The sequence below is a fragment of the Penicillium antarcticum genome (genome assembly GCF_028974205.1).
Source record: "Penicillium antarcticum strain IBT 31339 chromosome Unknown utg000009l_segment0_segment0, whole genome shotgun sequence".
Lineage (NCBI taxonomy): Eukaryota > Fungi > Ascomycota > Eurotiomycetes > Eurotiales > Aspergillaceae > Penicillium > Penicillium antarcticum.
This window is the reverse complement of record NW_026695307.1, coordinates 2,635,956-2,663,149: the sequence shown is the minus strand read 5'-3', so window position 1 is coordinate 2,663,149 and position 27,194 is coordinate 2,635,956. Positions and strand designations below refer to the sequence as shown.

The 27,194-nt window shown below is 49.1% G+C and overlaps 11 protein-coding genes across 11 annotated transcripts; 4 read left to right on the top strand and 7 right to left on the bottom strand.

The window, feature by feature from the left end:
• Positions 1 to 423: 423 nt before the first annotated feature.
• Positions 424 to 847, bottom strand: N7508_009361 (CTAG/PCC1 family protein; the record flags this gene model as incomplete). The annotated part of the gene is made up of 2 exons (XM_058467424.1): positions 424 to 745; positions 807 to 847. The coding sequence occupies 2 exons, from the start codon at positions 845 to 847 to the stop codon at positions 424 to 426; spliced, it is 363 nt and encodes a 120-aa protein (XP_058315270.1).
• A 545-nt stretch (positions 848 to 1,392) lies between these two features.
• N7508_009360 (uncharacterized protein) lies at positions 1,393 to 2,451 on the bottom strand (the record flags this gene model as incomplete). Its single annotated transcript, XM_058467423.1, has 2 exons — positions 1,393 to 1,610; positions 1,662 to 2,451. 2 exons carry the CDS (start codon positions 2,449 to 2,451, stop codon positions 1,393 to 1,395), a joined length of 1,008 nt encoding a protein of 335 aa, XP_058315269.1.
• Positions 2,452 to 4,425: 1,974 nt separating this feature from the next.
• cdcA (phosphoprotein phosphatase CDC14) lies at positions 4,426 to 6,313 on the top strand (the record flags this gene model as incomplete). Its single annotated transcript, XM_058467422.1, has 2 exons — positions 4,426 to 4,474; positions 4,545 to 6,313. The coding sequence occupies 2 exons, from the start codon at positions 4,426 to 4,428 to the stop codon at positions 6,311 to 6,313; spliced, it is 1,818 nt and encodes a 605-aa protein (XP_058315268.1).
• Positions 6,314 to 7,129: 816 nt separating this feature from the next.
• N7508_009358 (ATP-dependent DNA helicase 2 subunit KU80) lies at positions 7,130 to 9,810 on the bottom strand (the record flags this gene model as incomplete). The annotated part of the gene is made up of 11 exons (XM_058467421.1): positions 7,130 to 7,147; positions 7,216 to 7,685; positions 7,743 to 7,954; positions 8,004 to 8,389; positions 8,441 to 8,953; positions 9,007 to 9,067; positions 9,115 to 9,283; positions 9,334 to 9,401; positions 9,459 to 9,525; positions 9,578 to 9,632; positions 9,682 to 9,810. The coding sequence occupies 11 exons, from the start codon at positions 9,808 to 9,810 to the stop codon at positions 7,130 to 7,132; spliced, it is 2,148 nt and encodes a 715-aa protein (XP_058315267.1).
• A 227-nt stretch (positions 9,811 to 10,037) lies between these two features.
• N7508_009357 (DUF4149 domain-containing protein) lies at positions 10,038 to 10,761 on the top strand (the record flags this gene model as incomplete). The annotated part of the gene is made up of 4 exons (XM_058467420.1): positions 10,038 to 10,069; positions 10,119 to 10,152; positions 10,232 to 10,520; positions 10,595 to 10,761. The coding sequence occupies 4 exons, from the start codon at positions 10,038 to 10,040 to the stop codon at positions 10,759 to 10,761; spliced, it is 522 nt and encodes a 173-aa protein (XP_058315266.1).
• Positions 10,762 to 11,146: 385 nt separating this feature from the next.
• N7508_009356 (uncharacterized protein) lies at positions 11,147 to 13,240 on the bottom strand (the record flags this gene model as incomplete). The annotated part of the gene is made up of 5 exons (XM_058467419.1): positions 11,147 to 11,331; positions 11,552 to 12,355; positions 12,418 to 12,682; positions 12,735 to 12,817; positions 12,868 to 13,240. The coding sequence occupies 5 exons, from the start codon at positions 13,238 to 13,240 to the stop codon at positions 11,147 to 11,149; spliced, it is 1,710 nt and encodes a 569-aa protein (XP_058315265.1).
• Positions 13,241 to 15,199: 1,959 nt separating this feature from the next.
• N7508_009355 (uncharacterized protein) lies at positions 15,200 to 16,198 on the top strand (the record flags this gene model as incomplete). The annotated part of the gene is made up of 1 exon (XM_058467418.1): positions 15,200 to 16,198. One exon carries the CDS (start codon positions 15,200 to 15,202, stop codon positions 16,196 to 16,198), a length of 999 nt encoding a protein of 332 aa, XP_058315264.1.
• Positions 16,199 to 16,561: 363 nt separating this feature from the next.
• On the bottom strand, positions 16,562 to 18,752 carry N7508_009354 (DNA topoisomerase 3; the record flags this gene model as incomplete). The annotated part of the gene is made up of 7 exons (XM_058467417.1): positions 16,562 to 17,351; positions 17,404 to 17,540; positions 17,593 to 17,915; positions 17,967 to 18,136; positions 18,187 to 18,365; positions 18,416 to 18,616; positions 18,666 to 18,752. 7 exons carry the CDS (start codon positions 18,750 to 18,752, stop codon positions 16,562 to 16,564), a joined length of 1,887 nt encoding a protein of 628 aa, XP_058315263.1.
• Positions 18,753 to 18,953: 201 nt separating this feature from the next.
• N7508_009353 (DUF1295 domain protein) lies at positions 18,954 to 20,064 on the top strand (the record flags this gene model as incomplete). Its single annotated transcript, XM_058467416.1, has 2 exons — positions 18,954 to 19,322; positions 19,378 to 20,064. 2 exons carry the CDS (start codon positions 18,954 to 18,956, stop codon positions 20,062 to 20,064), a joined length of 1,056 nt encoding a protein of 351 aa, XP_058315262.1.
• Positions 20,065 to 20,626: 562 nt separating this feature from the next.
• N7508_009352 (ATP-dependent metallopeptidase FtsH/Yme1/Tma family protein) lies at positions 20,627 to 23,380 on the bottom strand (the record flags this gene model as incomplete). Its single annotated transcript, XM_058467415.1, has 2 exons — positions 20,627 to 21,417; positions 21,472 to 23,380. 2 exons carry the CDS (start codon positions 23,378 to 23,380, stop codon positions 20,627 to 20,629), a joined length of 2,700 nt encoding a protein of 899 aa, XP_058315261.1.
• Positions 23,381 to 23,891: 511 nt separating this feature from the next.
• Positions 23,892 to 26,856, bottom strand: atrR (transcription factor atrR; the record flags this gene model as incomplete). The annotated part of the gene is made up of 7 exons (XM_058467414.1): positions 23,892 to 24,609; positions 24,663 to 25,226; positions 25,276 to 25,451; positions 25,504 to 25,988; positions 26,060 to 26,436; positions 26,484 to 26,611; positions 26,671 to 26,856. The coding sequence occupies 7 exons, from the start codon at positions 26,854 to 26,856 to the stop codon at positions 23,892 to 23,894; spliced, it is 2,634 nt and encodes an 877-aa protein (XP_058315260.1).
• Between the last annotated feature and the right edge of the window lie 338 nt (positions 26,857 to 27,194).

The following is a 27,194-nucleotide window of genomic DNA, read 5'->3' as shown; positions in this document are numbered from 1 at the left end:
AGGCTGAGGGCGAAGCAAATCCACACCGCAGATGAAGCATGCAATCCAGCAATTCAGCAAGAAGGTGCAGTTGGAAAACCTGGAGCCGGGAAGTCGTCGTGTCCAGCTAAGTATTTCCAACCTGGCAACAAAGGCATTTTGGCGTTGTCTTTGCCACGGAGCAACAATCAACCTTCATGGTATCGCAACGGCCATTCACTGAATGGACCGAGGGGTGATTCACACCCGCCAACTCGTGAAAGATTTCAAGCCATAGAGGATGGTGTAGAAGTGAAGACAATATCAGGCTCGAGTTTTGAAGCTGTAGCCGATCGCGCGGAGATAGGTCCAAGATCAGCCCCAAGCCCAAGCAACTGACATATAGTCCAGGAAGCAGATAACCCCCTCAGTAAAGCATGTATTTCATTGCTGAATGTCATAAATTCAACCCTCCATCTCAGCCTTAAGAATATCAACATCCAGCTCAGCCATAACACCAAGGATAACACCAAGACTCTCCATAAAGCCGTTAACAGCAACGCGCAGCATGCGATTCGTTGTCGCATAGTATGTAGTCTTCAAGATGGTCTGTGATTCATCAGGATCTTGCTTCAGTTTCTTTTCCTTAGGCTCTGAGGGAGCTTCGGAGGTTGGAGATTCGAGACTGAGTGTGCGCCGCACGAAAGGGGACAATTCTGAGTCGACTTCTAGGGTGCGCAGGGCAGAGGAGGCGAGGCGTTTTGTTGGGAGAGGGAGGGAGATTGTTCTGGGGTTTGCGTGTTAGTTTCATTTGGTAGATCTGGGATTTAGGCGGGGTGCGTTCGTACAATGAGTAGGGGAACTCGGGGTTATTGGGTTCGGGAGCCATGATGTAAGAGTGGGATGGAGTGATTAGTATAGATAAGTGCTTGGTGAATGTCTTGGGGCGCGAGCTCGATGTATTTTTGGTCAATTGGATGTGCTGGTGATGGGGGTTGGATATTTGCCACGCAAAATCGTAGAGGGGCCGGGGTGATGACTCAGCTTTATAAAGTCTCGGGGTTTGCGGAGAACAAACAAAAGCTTAAAGATCTGTTCAAGGATGAGAGTATGATATATTCGCACTTAAGTAATCGTGGGCTTAAGAAAATATCAATGTGAAAAGTCAAAGAAATACATGTTTAGGTGTGAAGCTAAGCTTCCCATGCAAATTACTCATCTTAAGTCGTAGAAGTATAAAAGTCACTCGTGAAGGTATAGTACATAAAAGCTTGATCACAAAAGATCTAAATAAAACAAGAGGCTTCAGGGAATAACCCAAGAGGACTCAAAGAATGGAGATAACATGAATGTATAATTGCGGCGACCTGGGTCAAGTCGTCTTGATACCCTTCTCACTCCAAGCTGAAGCTATGGTCGTGCACCAAAGGGAATTTAGAGGAGAGAAAGCACGGCCTGCAAAGCAGGGAGCTCAGCAAGCTGGCTGTGGGTGATCTCACCAATGTCGGCGGCGTGCTTGAGACCGACGAGGGAGCCGATGAGGTCAGTGGGGTGGGAGGTGATGGGACCGACAATGCTCAGAACGGTCGAGTCAATGCCACTGGTGAGACCTCCCTGGCGCTTAGCCAGGCCACTGAGACTAGCAGTTGCCTCTGAGGGGGAGTTAGCTACCAAAAATCAAAAAGACAAGGAAGGATACTTACGACCAACAGTGGCAGGGACAGTGCTCCCAACAGTGCTTCCCACGGTACTGCCGACAGTGCTACCAGCAGTGCTACCAACGGTCCCAGCGACGGTGTCAATAATGCCATCAACATCACGCTTGCCGGCACCGACACTAGAAACGGCCTTCTCCGCAGTATTAGCGCCGCTAGAGACGGTGCTCTCGACGGTTCCGACAGCACCGGCGGCAATAGCGGTAGCGCCATTTGCAACACTAGGGACAGCCTCAACAGTGTGGCCAACGGCATCGGTGAAGTCACGCGTTCCAAGATCGTGGGTGCTACCGACAGCGTTTTCCGCGGTGTAAACAAGCCCTGAGGTGGTGCTCTCAACGGTTCCGACAGCACCGGCGGCAATATTGGTAGCGCCGTTAGCAACACCAGGGACTGCTTCAACAGTCTGTCCGACGGCATCGGTGAAGTCCCGCTTTCCAGGAAGGGCATTCTCGATACCGTGCTCCGCGGTGAAAACAAGACCGGAGCTGCTGCTCTCAGCGGTTCCAACAGCACCAGCTGCAATACCAGTGGCACCGTTGAGAACACTAGGTATGGCTTCAACAGTCTCACCAGCAGCATCACCAAGATCGCGCTTCAAACCGCCGGCCAAGCTGCCAGCAGTGGTGACGACAGGAGCAACGAGGTTGGAAGTGGCAGCCTGAGCACCACCAACAGTGCCCTCGACGCCACTGAGAGCGCCTCCGGCGATGGGGATAGTAGCGCCGTAGGATAGGCCAGCAAGGGCGAGAGAAACGGAAACTCCAGTAAGCTTCATTGTTGCAATTTTGGATAGGATTGAACGTTTCAAAAGAATGACTTGGTGAGGTAGGTGTGTACAGAGATAGAAGCTGGAAGGAGTGACTAGAAGTGAAGGAGCGATTTGTGTGGGACAGAAAAAGGAATACGAGTAGCAGGTGCTGGAGGTAGTATTATATACATCTCTCGGGGTCCGTTTATTCTTCTCCACAAAGGGACCTCCCTAGCGTTCGGGATCCTCAGGGGCGATGTTTTGACCGTGCTTGTTGTTCGTTTGAGTCGACAATAACCACGATCGGCGCTAATGTGCCACCCTTAGAGCCGTGGAGGCAGTCTCATCTCAGCGGAAATTGCACGAACGAAGGGGTTTGTGGCGCGCCCACATGGGCTCCAATCAAACCGATTTGATGAACTGACAGAAGGCGTATAAATGACCGGGGAAAGTCCCGGTGCAGCAAGGTTGAGTCAGGAAGCGCATTAGTGGAGTATGAAGCTTGTTTATCTCAGCATTATAGTTCTCTTCACGTCAGTTGGGAATAGTCCAAGATGGAGAAGATCGTATAGTTTCTCGTTAGACTTAAATAGCTTAAATACCGGGTGTGAGGGAGTCCAATTTTTTTTCTTGGGATCAAATGCTATGTCCAATGATACATTAGTACGACAGGTATACACCCGATCATGCTGAGGTGTCGAAGTGAGGGATGATGGCTTTGACATCGTAGTGAATAAGGTCAGGTAAGGGTTGAGCTTTAAGCGGGGACTCAACGAATCCGCTCTTCGGACTGTTGCCGATCATCTCAACGCTTAGCAGGGAGTGGCGGACTAAACGTGACTTTCACTAAGTGGAACATTCGAACTTTAGTAGAAAATAGTTTGCTGCCAGTCACTGTATCCTTGCGTTGAAGCTGGAGTTGTCACAGTCTGCACCGAAGCAATGCAACTTGTTGGATGAACAGGGAAATGCCAGGATTGTAAGTGATGACTGAGTCAAAATGATAACCGGGTAGTGATATTGAACCAATAATGTCTAGGTAAAGCAGTTGGCCGAGATCTTGAAAGCCCAAGGCAAGCAGTGGGTCCAATATACAACCTCCATGATCAGTCGAGTGCAAACTCACCACAAACAACGATAGAATGTGATAGCCACGATTCTAGGTCCTGTAATGAGCCCTGAACAGTGGGTTATACCCAACAAAGGTCCTTACGAAGAGTTCTCCGGGGCCAATTGTCTACCAGATCAATCATCAATCACTCTGCATCTGTTACTAGTAGGGCCAAGCGGCCTGAGCATGATCTCGCATCTAAGCCAGGATGTGCTCAGTAGGACAACTCCTGATAGGGTGATAGAAAGGCCAAATGTCATCCATGGGCGGACTCTGAGCAGAGTTGTATTAAAGCATGAGGAAGGGCGCCCAAATCGATATCGAGCAGTTGAAGGCATCTATGGCCTTGTGTGACCCATTCCGTCATGGGACATCACAACAGGCAAACGAACGGCCCATTCATTAGAATAGTTGCCTAGTGGTATGTGAACAGCCCAATGACGAGGTCGAGGGCGAGGTCAGAGGAGAGTGATAGATGAGAAGTGTTGTGTTTGTGATGTTTGTATGTTGTGATGTTTTGTTTGTGGAATGTCACAGGCATCCACTTTCTGCCTGAGGCCACACGGTTGTCACGTCAACAGCCACCTCTAGTCCCGATCAGGAAAGGCACAACATAGCATGGCAGCTGCCCCAAACATCATGAAACTCGAACTTGTTGTTGATTTCCTTTTCTTCTGAACCCCTCCTGTACAGGCTTCCTCACCTCTTAGTTCTTATTCTTAATCTTGGTTGATCGGATCATGAACGTTTAGTTCTCCGATACTCTTACAATTGGCGCTATCGTTCGAGTCACACCTCAACACAAGTCCCTGCAAACGCATCTTGACAAGATACGTTCTATTTGAACGTCACACAATCTCTATCAAGTCTGCCAGCAAACAAAGAGCAAAATGACTACCGACTTGAACCACGGAGGCCAGATGATCGAGTACATCCAAGGTGGGTGCAATGTTTTTCCCACTGGATGTCCACCACCCGACATTGGTAACTAAACATACATATTACTTAGATCGCCTGTATCTGGCCTCTTATGACTCTGCTCCGGGCTCAAGAACCCCGTTCCCTTTCCATCTGGATGCGCCCAAGTCTCCAAGCAAGCGGGCACGCGCCCAGCCCTCCACCCCGAGCAAGCGCCGCTCCCCGGTCTACTTCACGATTGACGACACCCTCCTCTACAATGCCTTTCACGCCGATTTTGGGCCGCTCCACATTGGACATTTGTACCGCTTTGCCGTTTTGTTCCATGAGATCCTCGGCGACCCGGCCAACAGCGATCGTCCAGTCGTTTTCTACAGCAAAACTGATGCCCGGAGTCGCGCAAATGCGGCCTGTCTCGTCGCATGCTATATGGTCATGATTCAGTCTTGGCCACCTCATTTGGCTCTTGCGCCTATTGCGCAAGCCGATCCTCCATATATGCCTTTCCGTGATGCTGGCTACAGTCAGGCAGACTTTATCTTGAACATTCAAGATGTAGTGTATGGCGTTTGGAAAGCCAAAGAACAGTCGCTCTGCGGACTTCGTGATTTCAATCTGGAAGAGTATGAGAAGTTTGAACGAGTCGACATGGGTGACTTCAACTGGGTTACTCCTGATTTCCTCGCCTTTGCCTCTCCTCAACAACAGCCCGTGGAACCCATTCCCATGAACACTCCCGAATACGATGCATTGCCCTCCACCATCTCGGAAATCTCCTCCGCAAAGATTCCCATGCCGTTCAAGAATGTCTTGGCCCATTTCTCCTCCCGTAACGTCGGCCTGGTTGTGCGATTGAACTCGGAGCTCTACTGCCCATCTTATTTCACCGCACTTGGTATCTCCCATATTGACATGATTTTCGAGGACGGCACCTGCCCTCCCCTGCAGCTCGTTCGGCGCTTCATTAAAATGGCGCACGAAATGATCACCATCAAGAAAAAGGGAATCGCAGTTCACTGCAAGGCTGGCCTTGGCCGCACTGGATGCTTGATTGGTGCTTATCTAATCTACAAATATGGCTTTACTGCCAACGAGGTCATTGCCTTCATGAGATTCATGCGCCCTGGAATGGTTGTTGGACCCCAGCAGCACTGGCTGCACCTCAATCAGGGCTCCTTCCGAGAATGGTGGTTCGAGGATTCCATGCGCGAGAAGTACGCTCAGTCTACTCCCGTTACTCCTCGAGTCTCCACAAAGAAGCGCAGCAGCAACGGAGTGGTGTCCACACCTCCCAACAACAGTCACTCTAAGCGCGCGGCCCTTGGGGAGATCGATCAAAACGAAGCTAGTGCTTACACAGAAGAAAACCTTCCTGCACCCACTCCCGGTCAACCCCGCAAGTCACACCGCAAGGATTCACGACACCACCCCTACTCCCGGACTACTTCTGGCTCCTTGACTGTTGAAAGCGAGCAACGCCATCGCACTCACCGAAAGAGCAACGAGGGCAGCGAAAGTGAGGAAGAGATTCAGCTTCGTAGGTTAGCTAAGCGATCATCGCGATCTCCTGTCGCATCTCCCACTTCGCGATCGATCAGCTACTCTGCCACTGTCACTGCTAGCTATACTCTGGCCGATAGCAACCATGAGGATCAGGAAAACTACAATGCAGCCCCCAAGACTCCAGTCAGTCGAAAGAGTGGTTGCGGTGCGCCGATATCCGTCAGCAAGGTGCGCTCTAGCCCTCGTCGAGCAACGGACAGCACCCGTAGCAGCGATGCTCGCGGTGTCCGCAAAGCCAGTGGTCGCGTTGGAAGCAATTCCATCAGCCCAGCACGGGCAGCCAAGACCGTCCACTGAAACTGTCATGTTCTTAGGACCTTTGCACAGTCACTATGTGCGGTTCCTTTTCTATTCTTATCGTCCCCGCTGGACAAAGTTTTCTGCATACCCCTTTTTCAAGTTGCATCTGGATGCTGTTTAATGTTCTTGCTTTCTTTTCGGTCTGACTACGTCTGGTTTTCTCTGGAGCAATGTTGGTTTTTGGGCATGTTTTGCACGGCGTTTGGTTCTCCGGTTTCTATACTTGTGAGACGTCTTGCAAAGCTATCACGACTTCGCGTGTCTGTTGCATGGTGTTTGATTGCAGGTTCTTTTGGTCTTTTGCGCGTCAATTCTACGTCGATATGACAATAACGTTCATGGGCTTGCTCAATTCTTCCACATGTTTATTTTCAGTAAAGCATTTATTCAGGAAGATATAATGCTCAATTTGCATCTGGAAAGTTATTGAAAATTACTTGTTTGGTGTAGCGGGATGTGCTGTGGTGGATGTTTGCTTCACCCCAGCAGGATATATATGTCCTCCAACAGGATGGACAACACCATATATTGTTGAAATTCTCGAATTCAAGAAGGCTACCTAAACTATCCATCTCGACTGGTATCACGTACATTATACAGTTTAGAAGCAGCATGAAACACAGGCCCATAGGTCATGCCCAATTCTTCTGGCCCTGGAACGGCGGCGCGAGCAGCTAGAACAGTGAGGCTTTTCTTTAAACAAGGGATACAATACACTACACGCGAAGAATCAGAAAAAAATTGCAAACTTATGCATAGTCGAATTGAGCCCATAACAAATACAAGAACTAACTCATCATGAAAGAATCCACCCTAGTTAGCAGCAAGGAACTATACACAAAGTTAGCATCCAAACCATTCAGCCACCCAAGAGGGCCTAGCAAAAGACTAAAACTCACCTCTTGAGCCTCAGCCTCAGAAACACCCGAGCTCTCCACAACACTCTTATCAATAAGCCCCAACCTATTCCGCCGAATAAGCCACCACAATTCCCTCCGATCCCCACCAAGCACCTCCGCCAATAACTTGCCCTTGAGCGTACGCAGGACGTCATTATAAGAAAATGGCTCTTCGTAGTCAACCAGTTCCTCGCGCATAGTACCAAGTCCCTCGACGACTCGGTCGTAGTTCGCATCGCCGAGACTGTGCTTGATTTGGGTCTCGATGATTTCGGCCATTTGCTTTACGGCATCGTGGATTGCGTTGATGCTATCTGCGCGTGAGAGGGTTTGTTTGAATTCTGGGATTGCGTTTTCGGAGGAAATCTTTGTGCGCTTTGGTTCTAGGCTTAGGAGGGCGTCGACGTCTAAGCCTGAGAGGGGTTTCTCGGTTTCGCGTTGGCGTTTGCGGCCCTTTGTTTTCGGTGGGACTGGGTTTGGATTAGTATTTCTTTCGGTAAAGGGGTTTGTAGAGACAGAGATATTACCCTTCTTGATATCTGCTGTTGAGATTAATCTTTCGAGGTAAGATTTGGACTTTCTGACCAGTTCTTCTGAAGGCCGGGCAAATTGGGTGAGCCGTTCCGAGGGATCAAGAACTGGATCGTTCGGGTGCACTGCGCGATATCGAACGGCTGATTCCAGTCGGTGTAGTAGTGGGGAGAATGATTCGTCGATTGGAAGTTCGTTAGTGGGTTCGCTGGTTTTACTCGTTAGCTGATGGCCAGTTTCTTATGCGAGCTACTCACCCTTCGTCGTTTGTAGTTTCTAACTCCATGTTGTCCACGTAATCACTCACTGCATCCCTCAAGCTGTCACTTGGGAGGTTGCGGTGCTCAGTCACCACCTTACCAGAGACTGTAATGATCTTATCTAAAGGCGGGAAGCGATACGATCGTACATCTTCAGCGTATGGAAGCTGCACTTCAAGCAGGCATTCGTAGTCTGGCTCGATAGAGGGGGCCAGCAAGATAAGCATAGGGGGCTTGTTTTCTTTGGCCACCAATCGAGCAACGGCAAATGACTCCAGCTCATATAGTGCATGTATAAGCGAGGACAATGCAAGTGATGCGGCGTCATTTGCCCGCTCGGCGATGATGACATTGGTGTTGGACATGTGCAAGTATCGATCGTACTGTACGCGAGGTTGGTCATTGTCAGATGAGAGATCGGCGGGAAAACGTACCTTGTCGCTCTGGATGAAGCCAATAATTTCCATGCCTGCGAAGGTCTCCAGATTCGTGACATTTTCATCCGTCTGTTCGATAGCAACTGCCGTACGTCCGTACTCGTACCCCTTTGCCAGATCATCTCGTTCCACATCTGTCTTTCCACCCGGAGCATTTGGATCGTTGATTTGATAGGTTCGGGACATCCGTACTGTTGTCAGTGTATCGCCTTCACCCGGAGCCTGACTTCCGGCGGCAGATTCCTGCCCAGCTTCAGTTCCAGAGCGCAACACGAAGGAACTTGCTGAAGGTGGTTTGGCGACGTAGGTACGGAAGTATCGCGCAACGGGTATGCGAATTGCCGTGTCATATTCTTCCGAGTTACCAAGCTGTAGATGCCCCTTGAAAGATGGCATACTCTTGGTCACCTTGATTCGGGGAATGTCTAGTTCTGAGACGGCTTGCTCCAGCGTTCCATACACTCCATCGCAATCTTCAGCGAGTACACGGAGAAGAGCCTCATTTCCAGCCTGTAATATAATGGTCAATACATTTTACAAATGCATAAGAGTCATTCAACTACCTTTGCACTGTCTTTATCTTCTTCCTTGACGCCATACTCGGGGTCGTCGAAATCAGCCCCACTATATAGTATTAGCTCTGCTGTAGTATCACCGGGTAGGAGACATACATGATCACCAGCTCAATGTTTTCTTCTTGAAGTTTTGAAACAATGCTCTTCAGGCCCTCATTGCTCATAGAGCCGGTGCCATTCGTCACCAAGACAATCTTCCGCTTGTATTTCAGCTTCTTGCAGTAGGTGATGATCATCTGCATGGCGATGACAATTGAAGAGATAGCTTTGAAGATATTAGACTTGAAGCTTTAAAGAAATTGACATGCTACATACCATCGCCTCTGTTAGTCCGACTGGGCTTGATTATTTCTCGGAGCCTCCGAATATCAGGCATAAGGACTCTAAGAAGGGCTTAGCAATGCGATTCGACATGAAAGAGACGATTTGTTTAACCATACTGGCCCAAATCTGAAAGAACTGAGATATTATGGTAGTTGGCCTCCTCATCGAGCTCATTGTGAGTTTCTGGTGTTGTATACGTTAGCTTGGACACTTTTAGGGACAGGGTACAACGCACCATCTGTCCTGAGCCCAACCACAGCCAATGTAGCAGTCTTGCGACCGTTAGCCACCTATATTCTCCGGTCAGCAGCTGTAGATAATCTGCCGCAGGTTCCATACCGTGGAGGTGATCCTATCCCAGACATACTGCATGGCCCATTCGAGATCAGTCACGGAGCGGCCATGGTGACGCTCGCCCATGGACTTTCCCATGTCCACAATGTAAACTGTAGCCTCTTTTTCCGCCATGATGAAATGTTGAGAGTTGAAAGAGAATTATTCAAAATCACCCAAAGACAACACAGCGTCCAGGCAGAGTCCAGGCAGACGCGCGATATTTCCACGTTGGGTTTAGACCGAGACGCGAAGGCACATGACATCACCCGTGTTTGTTCTGTTGCGGCCGTGGAATTCAGGCCAACTATCAAGTCTTCCCCTCCAACATCATACTATCAAACTCATATCCTTCCTTAAATATGAATGACCCACGCCCATATCATATCCTGAGGTTTGTTTCCTTCCACATTGAGGGCCTCATCATCTAACAAACAATATAGCTATGGCACCCTTCTGGGAACCCAGTTCTTCCAGGTAAGTCCAAGACTTGACTTGACGCCACATGTCAAAACGTCAAACCTTGTAATAGAAACCTCATCTCATAAGTCAATAGTCTTTTGTCGGAGGCTTTGTTGCTTTCCGCGCCCTGCCGAGGCCCCAGTTCGCCAGTCTGCAGACTGCCATCTTCCCCATCTACTTTTCGCTGCAGACAGCCTTGCCTGTGGTGGTCGCCTTGACCGCCTCTCGCGGCGGACAGACACTGGGACTCTCGGGCTTGACTGCGCCAGAGGACCGCGTTAACACCTTCCTTCCCTTGGCAACCGTGGCAGTGACCGGTTTGGTGAACATGTTCGTTTTGCGTCCCATCACTACCAATGTGATGCGTGAGCGAAAGCACCAGGGTAAGCTTGGCTTTGAGACAATCCGCTTAACATTGTAGCATTATGTTTTATGTTCATGTTCTGACCCCTTGCAGAAACCCGTGATGGTAAGCGTAGCTACGACCCGGCACCTCACTCAAAGGAGATGCTGGCTCTGAACAAGAAGTTCGGTCGTGTGCACGGCATTTCCAGTCTGGTCAACCTAGTCAGCTTTATTGCTACCGTCTACTATGGCGTTGTACTGAGCAAGAGACTTGAGTGATTCATTATCCATGCATGGTCAATAGGGATAAATTGGTCAACTCTGTGGGAGATTTCGTACATATTGCACAATTCTCAAATTTATTTCGTCTTGGATACGAGAGAAGAAGAAAGCCAAAAACTGTGGTTAGTTCTTATACTAAGAAGAACAGCCCAGGTTGGAAAACAATATTGCACCAATATTCCAGCTATCAAAATCTCGCCGCAGAGGTACACTTTCCACAAAAGGATAAAACCATTTGAGGACTACTTCATTTAATTAGATGAGTGAGACCCTCAAAGTGAATTCCAACAAAGTAGCAAATAAGAACAAAATAGAAACTCTGGATATGACCAAATAATACCACCCACATCTCAACACAAGTACAAACTTGGAAAAGCAGCCATTACTTCGACACGAAATTGCCCACCTCAGCAAGCCGTTCAGCATTCTGGTAGAATGGCGGCAATGGTGGCGGGTTCTGACGGAGAACCCAAACCCTGAAATGCCACCAAGCATTCTTCATTTGGTATGAAGCATGCTTGCGAGTTGAGACGGAGAAAACTTGGTCCAGCTCCTCCAAAGTAAGAGCTATGATGACAAATTAGTATACTCAATCTGAAGTGAACGGATCCTGGGGTCTTGCCTTTGGTTTCCGGTACAAACAACAAAACCAAGAACCAGCCTATCACACACCAAGCAGCATACCAGCCAAAAGCGCCCTGTGGCTTGAAAGCCTCGACCAGATGGGGCCAGGTAAATGAGAGAATGAAGTTAAAACACCAAGTAGTCGCCGTCGCCCACGACATACCGACTTCCCGAACATGCAGAGGGAAGGCCTCAGCGGAATAAGTGAAAGGCACAGGTCCCTCGCCAGGCGAGTAGAATACTTCAAAGAGATACATGCCGGTGGTGACCATTGCAACTCTTGCTTTGCTGGAATCGTTATCGGCTTCGATCCAAAAAGAAAACCCAGACCAGAGGAGGAATATAGCCAGGAAAGGAAATGTGAATAGCAACAGATTCCGTCGACCCCATGTATCAATCGTGAAGAAGGCCGGCAGAGCAAATACCCAATTCAAGATACCGGTTCCCATGGAAGCCAATAGTCCGCTGGTCAGACTGTAGCCCGCTTCGGTGAAGATAGAAGTAGAGTAGTAGGCAATGACGTTCACTCCACAGAATTGCTGCATGAACATCACAATCCAGCTAGCCCACGTAGCTCGACGATTACGGGGGACTGTAAATAGCTCCATGAACATCGTGAAGAAATTCTTGCCCTTGTTAACCTTGCGTTCGAGTTCGACACCTGCATGAGCGTAATACAGATCTCTGGCTGCCTGGATATCTGTGGGTCTGAGGATGCGGAAGTTGGTATATGCCTTCTGGATTTTGCCATGCTGGATCAGCCATCTTGGGGACTCAGGGCAAATGTAGACTTGAGCGCAGACAATAAGTGGTAGTACGACGGTCGATCCTAGCATGAGGCGCCAACTGAGATCTGGACTCAGGCTCATGAATGCAACACCCATTATGTTGCCTAGCATGATACCGAAGGCTGTCCACATCTGCCACATCATGACGAGGGCTCCTCTGATTGGAGCCGGTGAGCATTCTGTGGGGGTATTGTGTCAGACGTGTATTGCAAGGGTATTAGATCTAATCAGTGAGACTCACCTGCGGCATACACTGGCACAGTACTTGATTTTGAACCAATGCCCAGTCCGAGAACGAAGCGAGCAATGAAGAGATTGACCCAGGTGTTACAGACACCTTCCCAGATCGAAGCCACAGCTGCAATAAAGCATGAAATGAAGATCGTACCACGCCGGGCGAAGTAGCGGTTTAGAGGCTCGGTAAGCCAGCAACCGATAATTGCGCAAGCTAAGTAGGGGGCGCCGACAACGAGGCCTTGGATGTTTGCCGTAGTGATGTTGAGTTGCTAGGCCATTCTGATCAACTAGAGAAGTTTGAGTGCATACAGAAGCACTTACATCTGGTTTCATGTAGATAGCCTGAGCACCATTGTTGACTGTCTCATCCATACCTTGGACAGCGGCAGCAAGAGAACACATAGCTTGAGGTCGAAAAGTTAGTTCCGTCAATGGGCAGATCTTCAAGACATACAGGCAAGGAAGTAAAGCTGCCATGGCTGTGACCATTTGTGAGTATGTTCACGCTCGAGAGCCACCCTCTCGTCATCTGTCAATTCTGGAAGGCTCGTTGCTTTTGAAGGATCTTGCGATATGAGAGCGCCTTTCTTGAAAGTCTCGAGATGGTCCATCAGGTCGTACCTAAGGCAAAATTCTGCGACATCTTTGAAGAGTTGCTCGCGAGGGATGCCGGCTAGAGGGTTCTCAAATACAGCATTGAGCTGACCACGAGAACGATCCTCCACATCGGGAAGAGGTTCTGTCTTCTCTTCCCTATGTGCATATGTCGGGGTCTCCATGCGCTCGTCCTTCTCCGTAGCCGGATTGACGATCCCTTCTTCCTTCATTATCCAAATTCGAAAGTAAAGTGTTATTGAGTAGTATTGGGATATATGGTATGTTGTGATCTGCTATCGATATTGGAGAGCCAAGTCAGCCTGGAATAGGACATTGCCTAGATAAAAGACTTGCGGATAGGATTTCATACCTTGAGGCCTATTCAAGCTACCAGTCATCCAAAATTTAGGAGAACAACGTGATGAAAGCCTCTAAATCATAGCATGCGGGGATTTGGGGAGGGCATGGACGCTTTTATGGAGCCCATTGAGTCAAAATGTCGCGTTTGCTCCATACACGCTAGTATGCTGGCGTCTTACAGGATTGCAATCTAGCTTCAGACCGGGCTACATCCTATGCGGCATAGGCCGCCTGAAAGTACAGGGGATCTATGTACATGTAACATGGTTGGATTGTCATGGCCGAAGACAGCCAATATGACAGAAATGGCGCCTATTCAATGAAGTTATTGGATCATTGACCTTCCTACCACTGGTAATGTAGCTGCCGGACGAGCCGACGAGTCGACAGGGAAGAGCAGGGTTCTCCAATGGAGAAACGATACATACTCCCCTGTCATCAGACAATTCCTTAATGCGGAGTTGGTAGACCACCACGCGGACGAACACGAATGATCCGAAGCAATCACAAGAGTGTAAAAAACAGGACTTCCAGGCCGCCTTGACACCCCAGACAAGCAAATCAAGCAATAGAAGCAATGCGACTTTAGTACAAGGCGTCCAAGGAATGATCATCACCGGGCGAGCCTATCATGGGGAGAAGTTAGGGCTGAGTACGTCATTATACTTGAATAGTGCGGGGAAATCGACTCGGATCTGTTCAGACATTTCATGAATCCGTTAGATGAAGGACGCCACCGACGGAATGAAATCTTGTCAAAGCACCTTATAATCTACGAAGAGCCGCCGGAGAATAATAAGTGGCTTGCTCCACTGACGCCTCCCGTTAAGGGCCTATGCCTTACAAGGTTATCTGGACCACAAGAAGGGATTCTGGAAGATAAAGTTCAGTAATAAGTGAGATGTTTACATGTCGCCTCTTCTAGTACAGGGGGATCCATGCGGAAACACTTGTAGATAGAAATTGAGGCGCAAACGGGTTATTTACAGCGGCGAACTGGTTGCACAAGCTCACCAGACTGGACGCAAATGATTGCTGATATGTCGCGTGAGGACAGATACGGGTAAATCGCTCAATATATGCAAAGTTAATGCAATCTGCTTGTCAAAGTAATATCTCAATCTCTTTTTAAGGTCCAAGGCTACATGTTTTTCTTGCCCGATAGTCCCCCTGCTACCTCTCCCTAGAGGTAGATATCAAATGAACTAACTACCTGTATGCTAACGTATGCCCCTACATAGTTTGCAATGTTTATCGGGACATGTCTCTTTGAACTTTTGGTTAGTAAAGTGAGTGGCCTGCAAAACTTCTCTCTGAATATCGGACACTTCCACCAGGACTTACTGGTACTCGCTTCCGGGTCATTGTTGACTAACTATTTTTATCCAAAGAAACTGAATATAATTAGACTTCAAAAATCGAAGAACTGCCTGCAGAAATGCGTCCAAACCTTTTCATCCAAATAAACAACTCTTTCATGTGCACAATGACCAAACCTCAAACAAAGACGACAAAGGGGCCTTTAAGGAACAATGCAGCCATGTAGCCAATAAGAATAACCATACATACAACCAGTCTGACAAATACGTGATTAAAGTCTATGCAAGTCGAGACCCGCGGAAGCGCTGCCCATTCACGTTTGCTGTGAACAAAGCCATGTATGTTTATTGTTTTCACCCGATCAACTAATTAGATGCACTGGTATATAAAACCCTCAAACCACCGAGAAAGATGTGGAAACTTCCACCTTTCTCTGAATATCGTGAAAAAAGGTATTTAAATATCAGAGCCACGGAAGCGTTCAATATTTCAATTTGAATCTCGACAAAATGCTCGAATTCTGGCTGCTAGGAGCCATGTTCGCCGGCATGAACGGCCTTGGCTTGTGGCAATCAGTGCCTCTAACTACAATTTCACCTACAAACTCCTACTTCATGCGCGGCATTGGCTCCCTCGAGGTCGTGGGATCAATCTACGGTTTACGCCGACTGCACCCTTACGTCTTCACCGAGGATGATGCCATTTCACCCCAAGACCAACAACTCCGACAACTGGTTGCATTCGAAGAATCTAAACATCAAATGTACAATCTGCACAAAGATGCTGAAGAAAAGTCATTTCATCTTAACACTCGACCTGTGGCATCTCCGACCTCCTGCCCACTTGTCACAACCGCCTCAAATCAAATGACAGACTATCTGCTGCAGGAACTTTTGAAAAAGTTCGATTCAACCCAGATGTCCGACTTCTTATTGGAAAGAATCCTAGAGAAGGCCGAAAGGGAAGCTGCCCTCACCAAACGAACAACTGAACGTTACTTCTCTCTTGCCACCATTGCATTTGTCTTCCTCGTCGCGGGGCTCTTCTCTGTGCTGCTAAACACAGCCCAGCTTAAGAAATATCTTATGGATACGAAGCTGGTCCTGGGTGAAGGGCTTTACAAATCAATCAACAGTGACTTTCAGAGACTTCACAGGCTCCTGGAAAGTACCATCCTTGCAGTATGCGAACAACTTCAGATAGACATAGGAACTTTCCGAACAGAGCTCGCCCATGTAAAGGATATCTTTGGTGCTTTTGCGTTTCAATGGGAGGAACAATTCAAATCCGTTACTCAAGTTATAGAAAACAACCAGAGGAAAAACAAACAGGTCCTTGACCAAAGACTCGAGAAGATTGTCCATGACACGGAAAATCTTATCAAAAAGGTTTCTCAGATCCTGCGAGAGATGCAATTCATGAATGATGCGGTGCAAAATGCCACAGGAGGCTCGAATGGATACGCGGTCTCGTCTGACACAGCGGATTCAAGTGTTCAAGAACCCTGAGTATAGCTTCCTAGTGTTTATTGAAATAGACTCCTATAAGATTGCTGCTATCCTGATCCTCTCACGCGAATTTGCGTAATGGGTAAGCAAAGAAAGAATATGGAGGGAAGGATAAATCTTAGATCTATGGTGAATAAGTACACTGGGTTGAATGCGTTGTTTAATACTCAAGTTAGTGCTTCTATACCAGTATATAATGTTTTTTTATCAGATAGAACCGCTAACAACAAATTTACGCGTCCGCACTTTGTCAAGTTTGCATGCGGCAGCTCCTTACGTCCAGCAAAGAAACATCCGAGGAGACGAGGTAGTACATTGTTGGTATCATTTGAAGCAATTAAGATAAATCATCAGTTTTGAAGGTCATGATGCAGCCTCTTCAACAAGGTATTTCCGGCAGGCAAACTTGAGCATGTTGATACGCCTTTGGGTATGAATGAAAACTTCCCGGTACATATCGAGACTCTGTTGCACGACCTCCTGTCGTGTTTTGGTACCTGAGCAGATCTCAAGCATCCGCAATTCCATCTCTTTGCGAAGGAACGGCTTGCTAAGAGATACACTGTTTGGGAGGCCCGTGACAACGTTATCATACCCCTCCACGAGGGCAATGCCCAAACGGGTTGGAATAAGTTCTTGCACTGAGGTGCGGCCATTGCCTCGTTGATTTGTGGCGACGTATTCACGTTCTTTGATCTTGGCAATATGTTCTGCCATCGTAGCATCCGTACCAATTCCATTGGCATCCATCAGACCAATGAGTTCAGGTTCAGTAAGATAGTTCGGTGCAGTAGTCTTGCCTTCAAAGATGTTGGCTTCTGTTGGCTCAAAGAGCTCGCCCATCTCAAACTTTGGAAGCTGCTGGCTGCTCTCCCACTTGTCGTAGACATATACATCCAAATAATTTCTCTCCAGCACCATCAGACCATTGGCGTGGAACATTTCCTCTCCATATTGGATCTCAATCTCTGTACTCTGGCCCTTGGCATCGTCAGAGCAACAGGCAAGGAATCGACGGACTACAAATTCGTAGACCTTCTTTTCATTGGCGTTTAGTTGATTTGGTGAGACCCAGCTCACTGGGTGGATTGGCGGATGAGCCTTATCATTGTGACGACCCCAGCGAGGAGTCCTGAATTTGCTATCAATGAGACTGTGTCGTATTATTAACCATGAACAGATCAAGTAGCATACGAACTGCTTACTCTCTAGCGTATTGCCCCCACGAGTTGTCAGGATATTGCTTCTCAATCAACTTCTTGAGGTCAATCGCTTGGTCAAACTGGTCTGTTTCAGTTCTGGGATAGCTGATGTATCCCTTGGTGTACAGCGCTTCCGCTACCTGTTGAGCCTGTCAGCGACCTGGTCTTCAGTCTTGATAGGATTTAGCACACCTTCATAATAGTTTGACTGTCCAACCGAAGGAAACGAGAGCCCATCATCTGTAGGTCGACGGTTGTCAAGGGAAGTGGTCGCCATTTGCTTGTAGGCTTCTGATTCACCTTTGTGACTTTGGCTTGTTTTGCAATCAAACAACGTTCCAGCATCATTGTCACAACTGCTCGATCAAATAGATGCACGCGCTTCCAGAGGAAGTTGACCTTCTTATCTTCGCGGGACAAAATGACTTTGATGCCCCAAAACGTCTCCGGTTTGAAGTTTTGCACTCTCAAGTATCGGTCAACAACAAACCCCAACGTAGGAAATTGACAAGATCCTGTACAGATTTAGCTACGCTCATGTGGTCAGGAATTCAAGAACAAATTACCGTAGCTGATAACCTTGTCTTTCAAAGCAGTTACTACTGCCTGTAACTGCAGTGTCTGGAGACGTGTGAATGCCGCACCAATTCGAAGGTCAAGCTCGATTCTAGCAGCTACAGCATTTGCCTGATAGTCATCAAGATTAACTGGTTGCAGAGCAGCCCGACGCACATGGCTACCGAGAGATCAGTATTGAGCTTGGAAAACGCCAATGTTCTCACTTACGCGCTTTCCGTGTTACTGAACTTGGCTCTCTTGATCTCAATACGAGCGTTGCCTTTTATGGCTTGGGTACGGACTTCAGAACCGATGTGTTCCCCTTCGCGATCACAATCGGTCCAGATGAACAGTGCCTTGGAGTACTTGGCTTGGTTGCGGATGTTTTCCGCGATTGGCAGCTTGTCCTACTGGAGACATTAGCCCTGCTCAACCGAAGCAGCCCGACATATCTTACCTTGTCAACATCCTCATGTACAGGGGCCTCAAAAAGGGACCCTGGAGGACAGGAAAGCCAACCTTTGTACTGGCGGTCAAAGTCCAGGCCAGTAAGGTGGCCTATCACACTGGTCATGGTGACCGAGCAGTTGCCCCAAGCACCGCCAAAGTTGAAATCAAACTCGTAGTTTTTTACATATTGATTCCCACGGATTGGATGCTGTCCTTGATCTTAGCCTCTACTCGCTTGAAATCTTGAGGATACTCACTGTCTGGAAAGAACCACCCGAAAGATGTGTGGCCACTGCACGAGCAATCGCAGGCTTCTCTGCCACGCAGAGGATTTTGCGAGCCATGATGAGCCCGAAAGATCACATGAAGTTCATACTGAAGTTGTCTCTTCGTGGAAAGACGCGCGTGGAGGCCTGAGGCAACTAAACCTATGTAAGCAAAGGCGATCCTGAGCTAATCCCGATGAGGTAATCCAAACATAACTCCCCCCATCTTTCTTCTCTGTTTGTTTGCCTCTCTGTTCCGGTATTCTTATATTCTTAGACATGGCATCTTTACCACTTCCCCGAGTGGAGTCCCTCGTGGACTATACTTCCTTTCAGCTCACAGTTCTGCCTTACCTCGAACAGCTGCGATACCTTCCCGACAGCTTGCGCGAAGCTGGCCGGGATGTCGATAACCTGAAAGCTGTCTACCTCGCCACCAACCCTCTGGTCTCCGCGGTTGCTTTCGGTGGAGTTCTCGCAGCTTTGTTCTTCATCGCCGCCGAGATCAACCGAAACTATTCGCAGGTGGACCGGTTTTGGAGCATTCTCCCCGCGTTGTACAACGTGCATTTCGCCATTTGGGCTCGTTTGTCGGGCATCCAAACGACAACCCTGGATACGATCGCCATCATCAGCGTGGTCTGGAGTGTAAGCAGGCTTTTCAGTCTTGTATTGGTATGCGCTAACCCGAAGGTTACGATAGGCTCGCTTGACTTTCAACTACTGGCGCAAAGGAGGATACTCGATTGGCTCGGAGGACTACCGCTGGCAGATCGTGCGCTCCAGAGTGAACAACAGCTTCCTGTTCATGATCTTCAACTTCAGCTTCATTGCTGTGGCCCAGTCGCTGTTGCTTTTCCTCATTACTGCTCCCACCTACATCTTTGTCCTGAAGGCGTACAACGAGACCGGCGAGACCTTCAGCCTCACCGACCTGGCATTCTCCCGTGCCGCATTCTTCTTCATTGTCATTGAATTTTTCGCCGACCAGCAGCAGTGGAACTTCCAGACTGCCAAGCAGGAGTACCAGACCAACGCGCGCATCCCCGGTGAATACAAGGGCCAGTTCGACGCCGAGGATCTCGAGCGGGGCTTTGTTGTCAACGGTCTCTGGTCTTGGTCCCGTCACCCCAACTTTGTCGCCGAGCAAGCCGTTTGGGTGACCCTGTACGCTTGGTCTTGCTACAACACTAAGACCTACTTCCACTGGGCCGCTCTGGGTGTCCTAGGCTACCTTGCCATTTTCCAGGGAAGCACCCGTCTCACTGAAACTATCAGCGCCAGCAAGTATCCCGAGTACAAGGACTACCAAGCCCGCGTTGGTCGCTTCCTTCCTCGCTTCTCTGTTGAGGCGAAGAAGACCAAGCGTGCCAGCAAGAAGGACGAGTAAATTGAGACTTGGATAGTATACAAGTCGAAGGCGGAGCGGAGCGTGTATTTTGAATGGCGGTTTCTGATCTTAAATTTAATTTTTCCTTTAACCATTATTGGAATATTGCTGAATACAATATCTTTTCAATTTGTTCAAACCAGACAGAGCGTTTTACGGTAAGGTCGCACGATATAACCAATATCAACAGACTGAGTTGATTACAATTTAGGACACAGCCGAAGCTACGACGAAGAAGGAAAGATATCAAGGTAAGACAGGCTTAAACAAAACTCCCTATTATACACTCAGTACTGTAGTACCTATCTAGATGAACACGGAGATGAGGGTTCAACAAACGAAGAAAAAAAAAGAAAGAGATCATATTCAGCGCGATTGGGCGGTAGGGAGATGTGTGTTATGGGAGAGGGTAGAGAAAGAGAGAAGATGATGAGAGGGGAGAAGAAAGGAGGATGCAATCCATAAATACAAAAAAAGAAGAGGCTACAGTGATATCATTCCTCCCAGAAAACACGAAGCAAACCAAAGCACAGGAAATGCACGGAAACGACTATCTCCCTTGTTATGCAGGAGGGAGAGGAGACTCGTCCCGGCCATCCTTACCAGAAGTTTGTTCGGGGCTCAGGTTGTCGGGGGGAGCGATGGTCGCACCACCCTTACCATCGAAGTACTTGGCGAACTCACCAGACTCGGGGTAAGGGCGGGGGCCAAGAAGACGGATAAGGTCGTCACGACCAAGGACCTCCTTGGACAGGAGCTCCTCGGCAACGATGCCTACCTCAGCCTTCTTTTCGGTCAAGAGCTTGAGGCACTGCTTGTGTGCCTCGTCGACAATGCGGCGCACCTCGAGGTCAATTGTGCGGGCGGTGTCCTCGGAGAAGGGCTTGTGGAGTTGCTGCTGGGCATCCTCCTCGTAGTAGATGTAGCCCAACTTGGAGGACATACCGAACTTGGTCACCATTGCGGTGGCCATGCGAGTAACCTTGTTGAAGTCATCACTGGCACCGCTGGTCACGGTGTCGAAGTGCAGCTCCTCGCTGACACGACCACCCAGAGTCATAGCCATACGGTCCATCATCTGGTTGACATTCATGAGGTAGGTGTCACCACCCGCAGGGAGGTACTGGGCGTAACCCAATGCACCTTGGCCACGGGGAATAATAGACACCTTGAGCAGGGGATCGGCCCACTTGAAGTACCAGCCACAGATGGCATGGCCAGCCTCGTGGTAAGCAACCGTACGCTTCTCCTCGGGAGAAAGCACAAGCGACTTCTTCTCCAACCCACCAATGACACGCTCAATGGCTTGCTCGAAGTGTCTCATAACGACCTTGTCTGCGTTTTCGCGGGCAGCTAGAAAGGGTGTTAGCGTTATATGAATTTAGGGTGTGGGGAGTTATGGCTTACCAACGAGAGCTGCTTCGTTAACACAGTTGGCGATATCAGCACCAGCGAAACCAGGAGTGAGAGCGGCGAGTCTGCCTTCTAGGTAGGTCAGGTTCTCGTCGGTGACAATCTTCTGCAAGTAAACACGGAAGATCTGCTTACGGCCGTCCATAGTAGGGCGGTCGATGGAGATGTGTCGGTCAAAACGTCCAGGACGCATCAAGGCCTTGTCAAGAACATCCGGTCGGTTGGTACCGGCCAGAACAACCACTTGCTCGGAGGTATTGAAGCCATCCATTTCAGTGAGGATCTGGTTGAGAGTGCTTTCACGCTCATCGTTTCCACCACCAACATTGGACTTGGCTCGGGACTTTCCAATGGCATCGATTTCATCAATGAAAATAATACAGGGAGTGTTCTTGCGGGCGTTGGCGAAGAGATCACGGACACGAGATGGACCGACACCGACGAACATCTCGACGAACTCGGAACCACTGACACTATAGAAGGGAACACCAGATTCACCGGCAGTAGCCTTGGCAAGCAGGGTCTTACCAGTACCGGGAGGACCAGAGAGAATAGCACCGCGGGGGATCTTGGCACCCAGCTTCTTGAACCGGTCTGGCTGCTGGAGGAAGCTGACGAATTCCATAATCTCAACCTTGGCTTCATCCATACCCGCGACATCGGCGAATTTGATCTTGATATCGGTCTCGTGGTTGAAGCGCTTGGCACGACTCTTGCCAATGCCGAAGATTCCACTTTGGCCGCCACCACCACCGCCAGCACGTCGCGACATCCAGAAGATACCACCAAGGAACAGAAGGGTAGGAGCCAGAGACATCAAAACGCCGCCCCACGGTGTCTCGTCGTGGTAAGCGACAGGAATGCGCTCATCCGAGGGAATGTCCAATTCATATTGAGCAGCCTCGAGCTTCATCTCAAAGCTATCCACGGAACCGATACTGAAGTAGACATAGGAGACGGGCTGGCCATTGGCGTCGGTGGCGTTGGCCGCAGCTTCGCGGTTGAGATCAACCCGAACCTTGTTGCGATTCAAGACGGTCAATCTATCCACAAGGCCCTTTTCGAGGTAGTTTGCCCGGAATTCCTGCCAGGTGATTTCCCGGCCACTGCTTTCGCCGGGGAAGAAGCTGCGGTAGATGTAGTATGTGACGAGAGAGGTGACCAAGAACGAGGCAGGATCGAAACGGAACTCAAGGACCTTGCCCATATTAGGAGGCATCTTGCCCTTCTTGTCGTCCTGTTTCTTCTGTTCCTGCTTCTTCTGCTCCTCCTTCTTGGGGTCCTTGTCATCCTTCTTAGGGTCGTTTTCCGGTTCGTGTTTGGAAGGCTCGTCTCCCTTATTTTCGACGTGCTGTTGCGATTCTTTTCCGGGTTGCTTTTGTTCCTTCGTATGTGGGCTGTCTTTAAACATGTTGACAATGTCTTCGTGTGAGATCCCATCAGAGGATTTGCCGGCTTGCATTGCCTGCTCAGTTGTGTTGTTCCATAACCAACGAGTCAACCTGATACGGTCCATCAAAGTGGGTGTCTGGCTCGGGTCGATCCACGGCTTAACTTCAGGCGGCACGCCGTTCTTCGTCATCATTGCTCGGAGATGGGCACGGTGCTCGGGCGAGGAGTTGACAAAATCGAGGAAGTCGTTCACTTGCTTCTCTTCAGCCTCGCTGAGGCGGGAAACAGGCTTGGAGCCATTGTCTCCCGGTGTGTTGTTCCGGTTCTTCTCATCGGGTGTCGGGCCACCGGGGCTCTGCGTGGAGTAGGTCCTGGCGCGGCTCGATAGGATAATGGATGAAAGTCTCGGCGGTTGCACACGCAAGGATACGTATCCTGTACGACTAGTGTATTCTGCGGCTTTCCTCGAGAAGCGAGCAAGATTGCCTGGCCGTCGGAGTAAAGCGGCCATGGTCGAGGGAAGGGAGCCCCGAGGGCTGCGAGGGTGGGGGTAAAGGGTGATCAATCGAATTTAAAATCGATGGATGAGTACACAATCCATCAATATCAGGCGGTGGAGCAGGAATTGAGCTGGGGGGTGTGAAGCTCTGGAGTAGGTCCGAGGTGACGCCCGTGTGGTTCCAGCTTCGGCTCCAAATTTTCGCCGATCCGGCTGAGTCATGAGATATTGGAAGCACATGGAATTTAGCTTAACCCCGAGTTAACGGCGAACTATGGAGGTAATTATATGAATTTTGAGAATATAGGATATCAGTCGATTGGAGACCTTTCTGTACAAATTCTTGAGGATAGTCCACCCTTGCGCCATTCGCTGCGTAATGGAAACCACCATAGAGATAGGTTCAAAACAAAGATGCGTTTCAGTATACATGAGGAGGAGAGATATTGAGGGGAGATAACAACGTAACTAATGATCCCAGTCTCATGAACTCCATATAAGAATAATAAAATTTATTGGGTCATCACTGTCCAGGTGGGGGACCGCCAGGGCCAATACCCGCTTCAAACGGAGGGAAGTTTGTCGACATGTCGGCCCAATCCCATTCAATTGTCATGGGCATCTGCCAGAGATCCTGTGGGACAAATGGCTGTTGGAATGGCGCCATTCCTGGGCTAGCAGTTCCAAATGAAGGTTGATCTGAGAACCCAACACCACCCATTTGATCAGGACTTAATATGTCTGAAAATTCTTGGCCCATGCCCGGCATGGAATGAATATTACTTGGGAGATCAGGTGAAATGCCACTTGTTGGCATTGGGGCTCCGAGATATGGTTTAGATCCACCAGGCGAGGGAGCCGTAGGCTTGGTGAACACAGAAGGCGAGAAACCTGCGGAGTTGGATGCACCTTGTGTGCGTTTGGCAGACGGCGAAGTTGCAGACTGTTCTTCGGACCCATCCTGTCCTGTGGACTCTTCTGGCGCATTCTTGCGCTTCTTCCTCGATTGAGACTCTTTTTCGGATTTGTCCAGGACGACCTTGGCGATCCTTTCGAATTCGCCACATAGACCAAGCATACGCTTGATGCTGCCATTTGATTCGTCGGAGACCAAGGTCGACAAAAAGTTGACAACCACGTTCATTAGTTTAACATCGGAACGAGCACGGGCATCAGTGGGGTTCTGGAGAATATTGGCGAAAAGGGTAACGAGTGCAGATACGGGGTAGTAGAGAATCAACCTGATATTATAGTTAGCACGACGTAGAATCAGCACTGCTGAGTCGACACCTACCAAACACAAGCGAAATCTCCTTGTGGGATATACTTGATCAGATTGATCGATGCTCTGGCAGCTGTGACACACAGCACAGCCGAGAGGAAGACTCTTGGGTTCAAGGGTCGTGCATTCAGTCCTTGGATGGCATAGTTGGACAGGCGACTAGTCCAATAACCGTGATGTACCGACATCCGGTGGATTGTAGTCAGACAATTGTAGTAAGCGAAGTGGAGAACGACGATGTGGATGATGAGAGGAGTATGTGTGGCTTGGATTTCATTTTCAGGTCGGAAGTCGATAGGGATGCTGTCTTTCCAGTCTTCCAGCTCTTTGTCGAGATCGCCAATGGTATTAAGTAATTCGCCATCGGATTGCTTCGACGCTTTAGCGGAATAGAGTCGCTTGTATACTCTGCTTTCGATGGTTGCAAATTCGCACATTGACCGGAATAGATTAAACTTGCTTCTACCATCAGCTAGAGGTACGTTGCCAACGTTGTCTGGTGGGTCTTCGCTCGGCAGGTCCACATTCATGTCATCGTCGTCTTGTACTGGTGGTCTACCAGAGCGCAGACAGATGCTACGGGTATGTTAGCATAAATCAAGGAACGTTTGCCAGAAGTTCTTACTCTTTATCGAGAAGGTAAGCAATCCAAAAGACTCTCTTCCGCTGCTCAACCTCGACCGGGTTGAGACCAAAGCCAGAGCCGCGTTTATGCAGACCAATGCTGTGAGAAAGACGAATAGCTGCTGCAACTAGGAAGAAAGCAGGTTGCGGGTTAGGAGTGCCCTGAAGGAAGAGTGACTATAATTAAGTTAGATAGGATTATATCTCAATACCAGACTAGCCAACTTACCATTCCCAGTAGCGCTTGCACGCTTAGTAGATCGGTGTTGCGCATTGTGAGTTCGGTCAAAACACCCATGGCATTCTTCAGGTACAGCCACGCCTTTTTATCTTCTTCGTGTGGCACAAGGTTGCTCATGACACGAAGACGATGAGAGATCGCCAGGACGACATTGATACTCGCCCACCAACCCGAGCCTTCGTAAGGATCACGCGAGTATTGCCGTTCCACCAGATGCATAAAGGTGGCTTCGTGGAATAGGGGGAACAAGCAGTTGAAGTTCTCGAAGAAGTCTTTGAACAATGAAAGAGCTTCATCTTTTGGTGGAAGGGGTTTGAAGACGCGTCTTGCGAAGATGTCGCTGAAGATTTCGGGTTTCCAGTACATCCACTTGTTGTCATCGACGTATGCTGATGAGATCATGTCCTGAAAAGAAGTATCACCGGTCTTTTCATTGACCCATTGAATACCCTTTGGGGAGAAAATAGAAAAGCCTGATGAAGATCCTGTGATATATCACATCAACATAACACCCCTCAAGCTCAACCGGTGATTATGAACCTACCGATATAACGAGTCTCTCCACAGTTGTTCGTCACTAACGAGCACATCATATCCGACAATGCCTCGACTTCTGTTTCTGACTTTGGCGAATCGGGAGATGTGGCGGCCGTCTGCGGGCTAGAGTGTGAATCCATGCGAGGCGTAGATTGGTGGGAACCTGGGCCCTGCTGCGGTGTTCCCTGGGACGCTTGAGGTGCTTGAGCCATGTACTTGTTTGAACTCTTCGCCGCATTCAAAGCATTCGTTCGATCGGCCAAACGTTTCTCTAGAGTGCCGAGGTCCGTCTTGCCGCCATCTTCATCCGACAGAAGACCCGACAAGCGCAATAGTGACTCCATGCGACCAAGTCGGTTCTCTAGACCTTCGATGTATTTCGCCCTGGCAGGGTCAGAATCTGTTCGTTATATACACAGCAGTATACATACCCTTTGGGAGGATTCCGCTTCTTCTCGACTTGTGTGAAAATGCATTCCGTCTTGTAGTTGATGCAGTGGGAGCACTTGGGCATTTTGCCGTCGCATTTGATCTTCTTCTTTCGACACATATCGCATGCCTGCATTTAGTCCTCCATCAGTGATGCCCCCAATTCCCATAGACAGGTCTGGTCCTCACCCTAGCGATCCTCCGTCTTTTCGCATCATTGGTTTCATCCCCCGCGGTCAATGACGAATCATCGGGATACATGGGCCCCGCCTGCATCTGAGAATTGTCGTAGCCTCCGAAGAGCTGCTGCTGCTGATTTGGCAGTATCTGCCTCATGTCGAAGCCCATGCCGTCGCCTTCTCCCAGGCCGTCCATTTTGTGTGTGAGGGGCAACTCCGAGGAGTAGAGGCGACAGCGGTGTCAAGTGAACGGGCGGTACTTCGGAATGCGCTTGCGTCTCGAATAGCTTATACGACGAACGGCGAAAGCCCTGCAATTATGGAGGCAGAGGGCGCATTCAGAGGCGTCAGAGTCTTTGCTCTCAATGAAACGCTGAAACTTTAGGTAAGAAATGAGTCAACCACACGCAGAAACGAATACGAGCAGAAGTGAATATACCACAGACCAAAGATCGAGCTCTGGTTGCCTGAAGGTTTAGTGGCATCATAGACGGGTATCCTAAAATCCGATCGCCGAGCCGGTCACTGGCGGTC